The sequence below is a fragment of the Malus domestica genome, chromosome 05 (genome assembly GCF_042453785.1).
Source record: "Malus domestica chromosome 05, GDT2T_hap1".
NCBI classification, from domain to species: Eukaryota; Viridiplantae; Streptophyta; class Magnoliopsida; order Rosales; family Rosaceae; genus Malus; species Malus domestica.
In genome coordinates, this window is record NC_091665.1 from 596,439 (window position 1) to 607,154 (window position 10,716).

Consider the following 10,716-nt stretch of genomic DNA (forward strand, 5'->3'; position numbering starts at 1 on the left):
CATTGGCGGGAACTTTTACCAATTTGCCCTAGTCATGGCCCTCGAATCTCAGCGAAAGCAATACTCTCCTTTTTTTAAGCGGTTAGATTGTATAATTTAGAGGAGAATCAACAACTAAAATTGAGGAGGGGAATGCCGGAGGTGAAAGAGGGAGTGTAAATTACTTCCCTTGGTCTAAACCATTTGCTACAATCTAACTCCTCCATTAAAAAAAGTAAGTTGGCATTTAAAATGGGCTCAGTGCATGATATCTTACTCAAGTGTGCGTTCCCACTGCATTGGCAGTATGTGATGAAGGGGCATGACAATAAACAGTAACTGTTAGACGAAGTCATGAATCCACGTGAATCCACGTGACTCCAAACCCTAAAGAAAGGTCCACGACAGAACCTCCACCTTCTCGCTGTACAACCTGACAGAAGGAATACTTCACATGGTTTCTGGCACTTGTATTATTTATTGCATGCGTGTATTAAACTTGTATATAAACCATGCTGTCAGTACAGCAAGGGTTAAGGACATTATTATTATTTATTGCATGCTTGTAAACTTATATAAACCATGCTGCCATTGCAGTAGGTATAGTAGTGAGTAAGCTTGATTATTCATCAGTAAAGACCATATTCTTCATGGTATTGAGCCCTACCGTCTAACGACTCGATCCACCCTTCGTTTTATTTTTTTTTTCTCACGCTTCCATGGCTGACGAAAATGGCACCTCCTCCCAGTCCACCATCACCACCCCGCCTACCACCAATCCCTTCCATCCTTTCTCCACAGTGGTCCATATTAAGCTTGATAGATCCAACTACCCATTGTGGTTGGCTCAAATTCTCCCAATTCTCCGAAGTCGAGATCTGATGGGATATGTGGATGGTACCTCGGTGTGTCCTCCAAAACACTTGCCTAGTATCACCACTGTCAATCCACAGTATGCTGCTTGGGTCCAACAGGATCAAACGATCCTTAGTTGGATAAATGGCTCCTTAACTGCTTCTGTCTTGTCTACTGTGGCCAGCAAGAGGACTGCTCGCGCCACTTGGGAAGCCTTGGAGCAGAGGTATGCCTCGACATCCCAAAATCGAATTTTGTTCCTGCGAAATGAATTGTTGCAGACCAAGAAAGGTGATCTCTCTGTTGCGGATTACCTGGATCGCATGAATGCGATATCTGATAACCTAGCCCTAGCCGGGCAACCTGTCTATGATGATGAACTTGTACAGATTGTGTTGAACAATCTAGGACCTGCATTTGAAATGACAGTGAGTGCTGCTCAAGCTCGGGATACTCCCATTACTTATCCCACACTTGAGTCACTACTGTTGACCACTGAACGCCGAATGGCGGAACAAGCAGCTTCATTGGCCGAGACTGCATCTGTGAATGCCTTTGTTGCTGCTCGCGGTCGTGGCGGTGGAAGGTCGAGAGGAAATGGGAGAGGTGTGTCTTCCCCCAATCGTGGCATTCCATTCAATCCCCGAGGTTACAACCCTCGTCCCAACCATCAGCGTAACCCGCCAAATGGTGATCGTCTTCCTTGTCCCGGTGAGCGCATTGTTTGTCAAATTTGTGGCAAACCAGGTCATCCTGCCCTTGATTGCTACCAGCGAATGAATGCCGCGTATGAAGGTAGGATTCCTACAAAAAAACTTTCAGCTATGACCTCCTCTCCTAATACTCTGAACAAGCAACAGAATTGGCTTCTGGACACCGGTGCTAATGCACACATTACTCCTGATCTTCACAACCTTATCAACCCTAAGGAGTATACTGGTAATGAAACTATTGGAGGTGTAGGTAATGATTCTGCCATCCCTATTTTGCATTCTGGTTCCAATCAATTACGTACTAAAGCTTGCTCATTTAAATTAACCAATATTCTCCACTGTCCCACTGCTTCTCAACATATAGTTTATGCCCATAGGTTTACATTAGATAACCGATGCTACCTACTAATATTTCCATATTTTTTCCTTGTTAAGGACCTCAAGACCCGGAAGACGCTTTTCCGAGGGAGATGTGAGAATGGGTTATACCCATTTCAAAGTGGCAGTGGACAACTCCAGTATCCCATTTCATCCTTTGTTGGAGTCCGGTGTTCTGTGAAAACATGGCATGCCCGTCTAGGTCATCCGTCTCATTCCATCATTAAGTTTTTAATTTCAAAAAAATTAGTACCAATTCATGGTACTTCTGATGTTAGTTTTTGTGAGACTTGTCCCTTAGGAAAGAGCACTAGATTGCCTTTCTATGCGTCTGAGTCTGTTTCTCAATTTCCTTTGCAACTGTTGCATTCTGATGTGTGGTCTTCTCTAGTTATTTCTAATGAAGGTTTTCGTTATTATGTTTTATTTGTGGATGACTATTCTCGCTATTCTTGGACTTTTCCTATGAAAAACAAAAGTGAAGTTTTCGAAATTTTTGTTAAATTTAAAGCTTGTGTTGAGAAAATGCTTAATCTTTCCATTAAAACATTTCAATGTGATGAAGGAGGTGAATATAAGAGTCGTGCATTTCAAAATTTCCTTAGTACAAATGGTATTTCTCAACGATTTTCATGTCCTAAACATCCGGAACAAAATGGACTTGCCGAAAGAAAACATCGACACATTGTTGAAACAAGTGTGGTTATGCTTTCCCAATCTCACTTGCCCAATCGTTTTTGGTTTGATGCGTGCTCAACTGCAACATATTTGGTGAATCGAATGCCCACAACTTTTGTCTCATGTGTCACCGTATGAGAAACTGTTTAACAAAACCCCAAAGTATGACATGTTGAAAGTTTTTGGTTGTCGATGCTTTCCTTGGTTGGTACCCTACACAAGCAATAAACTTCAACCCAAATCCAAATCTTGTGTTTTCTTAGGATATTCACTCAATCATCAAGGCTATAGGTGTTTGGATGTGTCCACACGACGAGTGTACTTGTCACGCCATGTCCTATTCGATGAGGACTCCTTCCCTTTTAAGGGACTCACATCTTCCTCTGCAGACGTCATTCCACCAGGTAACCATGTGTCCCCTGAACTTTTATTAACCTTTAATATGCCTGCTAGGTCAAGTCCTTCCCCACCCCACGCATCACCTTCTCCATCAATTACTTCCTTTCAACCTCAACCGACCTCTACCCGTGACCAAACATGTCTTTCAATCACTACTCAGTTGCAACCTGAACAAAATAACTCCCTAGCCCAACCTCATTCTATTTCTACGACCCATTTGTCTTCCTCGCCCATCCAATCAATCTTCCCATTGCCACCCACCCTACCCTCAAATGAGCAAGTCACGGTATCCACAGAACCGATACCAATGGTGCCTGAACCTCAGGGCAATCGTATGACCACACGTTCACAGTCAGGAATTCACAAGCCCAATCCTAAATATGCTATGCATGTCACTGTTGACAAGTTTCCTCTCGAACCCAATTGTTTTAGTCAGGCTGTGAAGTCTCCAGAATGGAGAAATGCTATGGTTCATGAGTTTAATGCGCTGCAGCAATGTGGGACATGGACCTTGGTTCCGTTTCATCCCAGCATGAATTTGCTTCCTAATAAGTGGGTTTTTAAGCTGAAGCGACGTGCAGATGGCACGATTGAACGTCATAAGGCGCGTCTTGTGGCAAATGGGTTTCATCAGAAAGTTGGTGTGGATTACACCGAAACATTCAGTCCTGTTGTGAAACATACAACTATTCGGCTTGTTCTCAGTCTTGCTGTCTCAAAAGGTTGGCATGTTCGACAGCTTGATGTCCAGAATGCCTTTTTGCATGGGTTTTTACGTGAAGATGTATATATGAAACAGCCTTCGGGATTTACTGACAAGCAATTTCCCTCTCATGTTTGTAAGCTTCAGCGGAGTATTTATGGTCTTAAGCAGGCACCGAGGGCGTGGTTTGAGAGATTCTTGGACTTCTTGCTCCAACTTGGTTTTCAGGAATCAAGCTGTGATTATAGTTTATTTGTCTACAGTCACTCCGATGTTTACTTAATCCTTCTAATCTATGTGGATGATATTTTAATCACTGGCAACAGTCCTCATCAAATATCTAGGTTGATTAAAAGGCTCGGCACCTTGTTCTCAATGAAGGATTTAGGACCCCTTAATTATTTTTTGGGTGTGGAAGTCAAGTATGATGGCACGACTGTGCATCTTTGTCAAGCAAAGTATGCGTTGGACTTGTTGTCACGTACCAAGTTCACAGATGCAAAACCAATTTCAACGCCTGCTGTATCTGGTCAGAAACTCAGTGCACATGTTGGTGATCCGTTCGAACACCCCGATCTGTATCGGAGTGTGGTTGGGGCCCTACAATATCTAACGGTTACACGTCCTGATTTATCCTATGCTGTTAACCAAGTCTGCCAGTTTATGCATGCCCCCACTACTCATCACTGGATGGCGGTGAAACGGATTCTTCGTTATTTGAAAGCCACACCTAGTCATGGTCTTCTGTATAAACCAGGCTCGGCACAACTTTCAGCATACTCTGATGCGGACTATGCGGGGAATCCCGATACTCGACACTCTACTGGAGGATTTTGTATTTATCTCGGCTCCAATCTTGTTTCTTGGAGCTCCAAGAAGCAGAAAACCGTGTCTCGGTCGAGTGCTGAGGCCGAGTACCGGCAGTTAGCCTACACAGCCGCCGAGCTTTCATGGTTACGTTCCTTGTTCAAAGACCTGCAGTTGTATCTTGTGTGTCCACAGATATGGTGCGACAATGTCTCTTCAATTGCCCTTGCTTCTAATCCTTTGTTTCATTCATGGACAAAGCATTTGGAAGTTGATTATCACTATGTTCGAGAGAAGGTCGTTCGTCGTGAATTACAGGTTAATTATATTTGCTCGCAGGATCAGCTCGCTGATATCTTTACCAAGGGCTTGTCTTCGTCTCGCTTCACATTATTAGTGTCCAAGCTACCCGTTGTTTCCCCACCTGTTCGCTTGCGGGGGGGTGTTAGACGAAGTCATGAATCCACGTGAATCCACGTGACTCCAAACCCTAAAGAAAGGTCCACGACAGAACCTCCACCTTCTCGCTGTACAACCTGACAGAAGGAATACTTCACATGGTTTCTGGCACTTGTATTATTTATTGCATGCGTGTATTAAACTTGTATATAAACCATGCTGTCAGTACAGCAAGGGTTAAGGACATTATTATTATTTATTGCATGCTTGTAAACTTATATAAACCATGCTGCCATTGCAGTAGGTATAGTAGTGAGTAAGCTTGCTTATTCATCAGTAAAGACCATATTCTTCAGTAACGTCTTGACAAACAATCCAACATCTTATCTTATATGCGGTTTTAACTGTTGAAAATTTAAAATGGAAACCGTTTGTGTGTTTTCGAAAAATAAAATCATCTTCTTGGGCATTTCGGTTTTAAGTAAAAAAAAAACCAAAACAAAGGAAAAGGTCACCCTTAACGATTAGAATATGTCACAGGGGTGTTGATAGAAAAAACGAGGAGGGAAAATGAGAAGTTAAACTGTGAAAGCACTCACTTCACTTGTGCGTCTGTCTTGGGCTTGGCTATTTGTGGTAAAATTTTGCACATGAGAAAAGAATGCACGGCTGAGACCTGAGATATAGAGAGAGAAAAAGAAAGACAGACCAATTAATTATCAACATTTTCGGATAGAAGATGTTATCCCTGGAATTTCAAGATCATCCCACGTCTGCAGCATCATCTGCCAAATCAGCAAATCCATCCTATGAAATCATAGGAATGGATTGCGCGGATCCAAGGTTAGCCAATCAAAGCCAGCAAACAAAAATCCAACGTGGCAGGTCGACATCCACCAGCTCAAGCTTATAGTATTCCCTTCTCAGCCATTGTTTTCCATTACTTCGGAGTACTGAGATAGGGAGAGAGTCTCCTGGCCGGGAAGGACGTAGCCAGTACGTGTAGTTGAGACTGATATTCAAATGGCTTCTCTGGCAGCATCGACAGCGGCCGCCTCCCTCGGCATGTCTGAATTGCTCGGAAACAGCCTGATCAACTTCAGTGGAGCAGCAAGGTCGGCCCCTTCAGCCAACACCCCAGCCACCTTCAAGACCGTCGCACTCTTCTCCAAGAAGAAGGCCGCACCACCTCCCAAGGCCAAGGCTGTTGCTCCCGCTGACGAAGAGCTCGCCAAGTGGTATGGTAAGTGTACATCTAATTATCTATTGAAGTGTGTATACAGTGTATTTGCTCATCATTCATATATCTCACACTCGGTGAGTTTTGTAATATATCATATGGACTTTAACACATAAATAAATGTAATGTAATGTAATTTGCCTAGCTAATTGGAAGTAGATTGATTCAATAGCTCATAATTATGTTAATTACTGTTCTAAAAATTGCAGCCTAGCGCCGCCTATGCTGCTTTGGTGCTAGGTGGTTTGTCATTGCCTCGATTAATTTATAGGCGTTAAAATTAAGAAATGGCGCATAGAAATGTTTAGGCGCCCGCCTAGCCTACCTAGACCCACCTAAGCACCCACTTAGGTCGTAACTCTTACTTAGACAGATAATATATAACTTTTATTTTGTATTTTAGATTTTTAATAAATTGTAAGAGACTTGTTGAATACTTGGATTAACACTCATTATATTCTGTTTCTCATGTTTTCAATATGTTCTAATACTTTCTAATCTATATGTCATTCTATTTTTCAATTTATGTATCCGAATATACTTATGTATTTTTTAAGTATAAACATACACTTATTTATATCATATATAATAAGTTTACTTAAATCTGCCTAGGCGCTAAACTCCAGTCCGCTGTCCGACTAACGCCTAGCGTCTTAGAACTTTGATGATAATTGTGGTATTCGCATTTCAGGTCCTGATAGAAGAATCTTCTTGCCGTCGGGGCTCTTGGACCGATCAGAGATCCCAGAGTACTTGACCGGAGAAGTTCCTGGAGAGTAAGATAGTAGTCTCTCTCTCTCTCCCCCCACTCTCTGCCTACTTATTTAACAATTAATTACCAGATATCTAATCGAATCATGGATTGTCGATTCCTTTAATGCAGTTATGGATATGATCCTTTTGGCCTAGGCAAGAAGCCAGAAAACTTCAGCAAGTATCCTCTCTCATCTGTTTCTCTCTTGAGAAATTATTACTTAATTTCTCCTTAATTCAATTTAATTAATTGATGAATGTGAATGCAGATACCAAGCATATGAGCTGATCCACGCTCGGTGGGCCATGCTTGGTGCAGCCGGATTCATCATTCCAGAGGCCTTCAACAAATTTGGAGCTAACTGCGGCCCTGAGGCTGTTTGGTTCAAGGTCATTCATTCGCATTTCATTTTCTTTTAAATTTTACAAACATACATTACATACATACATACATATTATTGCAAGTTGAGTAATTGCCAATTGGAGTTAAGACGTTTGAAAAATTGTTGACGCTTTTTGTACACATGTTGACGACATGAATGCAGACAGGAGCTCTACTCCTTGATGGGAACACACTGAATTACTTTGGGAAGAACATACCGATTAATCTTATCTTCGCTGTTGTTGCTGAGGTTGTTCTTCTTGGTGGAGCTGAATACTACAGAATCACTAACGGTTTGGTACGTACCTAGAGTTAATTATAGCATTGCTGTTATTATCCAAACTAACGACTCCGAATACTAACAAAAGGTATTACAACTTTTGAAAGTTTGTCCGACTGTTTTATTTGTACAATATAACTAACCATATCGCAATTCACACCGGAGTACGTACTTATATTACCACCTACTGTTAATTTGAAACTTGCAAGAAGAACCAATGACGACAATCTCATGACTGTGTTGCAGGAATTGGAGGACAAGCTTCACCCAGGTGGTCCTTTTGACCCACTGGGGCTGGCTAAGGATCCAGACCAGGCTGCATTGCTAAAGGTGAAGGAGATTAAGAACGGAAGACTTGCCATGTTTTCCATGCTCGGTTTCTTCCTCCAAGCGTATGTCACCGGAGAAGGTCCTGTCGAAAACCTATCAAAGCATCTGAGCGATCCCTTCGGCAACAACTTGCTTACTGTCATTGGTGGATCTATCGAAAGAGCTCCAACCCTGTAATTTTAAGTTTCCTCCTTATTCTCCTCCAATCAAAATTAAAAGCATTGTATATCAAATTGAGTCCTTTTAAAGGCTTTTAACCTTGATCCTTAAATGGAATTGCTCTATCTTTTCACGTCCGTTACAACGCTGGTTGTTGTTGATAGAACTATTATGTTTCTTCGGGGCTAAGCCAAATTATCATACTATGCAGATTCGTGACATTCAATTGTCACTTGTCTGTTTGGCTAGCTATTTTTAGAATCAACGAGCAGCCCGTGCGATGTAGCAGGGCCTAAAACTGTGTTAACGTTGATATATTTGTTGGAATATGAGTATCTTAGGTATTATATTGTTTGGGTTTTCTTATAAGTTTAGTCTATTAATAATTTTCTTATTATTTTGTAGTCTCGTTTGTTCATAATCTGATATTCAACTTGGTAACAGAGCAGATTAAATCCTTCGAGAATTAATCTGTTTTGGGGTTGATATCGATTTGTTTGTCTTTTGTTCAGTATCAGTTTTGTTTTAATTCAGGTTTTGTTGTTTGAAAACAAAGAAAAAAGTTGAATCTGTTTGCTTGGGACTTGGGAGGCACACCGCGCTGAAACCAGAACCCCAAACTCGTTGCGATCGTTTGCCGTTTGTTTATTATCTGCCAAAACCCAAACTTGCACCGAAGCTGCCGTTTGCATCCACTCCACTCCGTCATCGAGCCACAAACCCGCTGCTGCTACATATCATCTTGCCGTCCACCTGAACCATCTTGAAGCCCAGAACAACACCTGCTTGACCAGATTTGTTGAATCCATCAACCTGCATCAAGCCCGCCATCACGCCCACTAGAATCAACATCGCTACTAACTGCTTGACCAACCCTCTACCCCATAGCCGCTTGATCATCGTACCAGACTATCACCATCTCGCTGCCGCTTGGAACCACCTGCCTAACGAACCCAACCAACGCTGACCATCGTATCTGCTTGAAATCCCGTTGGTGCCCATTCTTGCTTGTCGCTGTTGCACCACCAGTTTGACCCGATTGCTGCTTGTTTGTTGGTATTACTGTTTATCTAGGCTTATTATATTAATGCTCCACAAATTGTTGAATAAACCCCATACACTTAATACATCTCACATTGCTTTTTCAATTAAAAATTATCTTAATGCACCCCACATATTTCCCCATAATACCCTCACACCCCACATTCTTAATATACACATTATATTTTCTACATGCACCCCATATTTTCTATACACCCCACATTTCTCAAATCTTATGAAGCTTTTAATTTGGACAAAAAATGCCGACTAGAATTTTGACAAAAGATGGGATTTAAAGCATATGTGAGTTGTTTTCAATTCCACCATTAAAACTTGTGTCGTCTGTTTTTAATATTTGATGGTAATTTTAGGTATTAAATTCTTCATGTAATCCCTAAAAGATGAATACGAACATAGAAGCTTGAATAACGCATCAAAAGCAAGATTAAATAATTATCAATATCGTCAAAATCACTAAAACAATAAAAAAATATGAAGTCTTATCTCATGTGAAGCTTCCGAAATATTGATTTCATGTTTCATTCATCAAAAATAATTTTTCTCAATCAACATGTTTATAGTTTCATTGGTTAGGTTTTGTTCAACAATGGAGGGTCGGAAGGATTTTGATAATTGAAAAAGATAAATAATGCGTTAAAAGTGATTTGGGGTGTATATAGATTTTTTTTAACATAATAAGGTCAAAATTGTCATTGCATAGTAGGGTAAATAAGTTATTTAATATTAAATTTTAATGTGAGGTGCATTTAACATTTTGTGGGATGCTAATATAAAAAGCATTTATCTATATATATAAAGTGACAGCCCCAGTTTGGTGAAGCATTCGATAAACTCGAGAACACTCTCATGTCATACATAAAGCAACCGGATTTACCCATAGAAATAGGGTCAAATTCGTAAATATGATACAACTCATAAATGATCAAAAACAGATAGAATTAGCTACTGCAAACACTACATGCACCCATCACAACAATGGCAATTATGAACCACTAGATGAAAACACACACACTTTAAATTCATTGTCATCCCTTAAATTAATCATCCTATAACTACTTCATCACATTCTATCTTTCCGCTATACAGAAAATAAGAAGTAAATAAATAAATAAATAAAAGAAAAAATACTCGGTGCGAAGCCACGAACTCCCAACATCAGGTGCAGCGGTTGCAAATTGCAGAGATGGAACTCTCCATAGGAGTTGGAGTGATTCAAACTGTAGAGATGAAACTGCCATATACTGCACATTTAAAGTGAGCAACGGATCAATGCACCCCCCCGACAACGCATACAAAAAAGGTAAACGAATTCACTTTCTTCTCCTACACAGACCAAGCTCCTCCATATGTTTTTTCGAAGTTTCTTCCAAATTTCCGTCAGATTGCTCTTATCGTTTAGAATCATCTTAAACTGGTACGAATTCCACTTTCTCCAAACTGATTTTCAGTTTACAGAGTGAGATTAGAGAGTTGTAGATAACCAAATAGCAGGGGGAGGGGGGAGAGATAGTGTCCTTGCGAATGTCAAATTTGTATCCAACTCGATTGAATTTTCTTCATTCTTTACCTTTTTCTCTTTTTTCGTCTCTGTTTCTATCT

General features: G+C 40.8%; 1 protein-coding gene across 1 annotated transcript; it reads left to right on the plus strand.

Annotated features, from left to right (window-relative positions):
• Window positions 1–5,568: 5,568 nt before the first annotated feature.
• LOC103420118 (chlorophyll a-b binding protein CP26, chloroplastic-like) lies at window positions 5,569–8,192 on the plus strand. Its single transcript, XM_008358183.4, has 6 exons — window positions 5,569–6,154; window positions 6,843–6,927; window positions 7,035–7,085; window positions 7,174–7,294; window positions 7,450–7,584; window positions 7,813–8,192. Exons 1-6 carry the CDS (start codon window positions 5,935–5,937, stop codon window positions 8,071–8,073), a joined length of 873 nt encoding a protein of 290 aa, XP_008356405.1. The 5' UTR covers window positions 5,569–5,934; the 3' UTR covers window positions 8,074–8,192.
• Window positions 8,193–10,716: the final 2,524 nt, after the last annotated feature.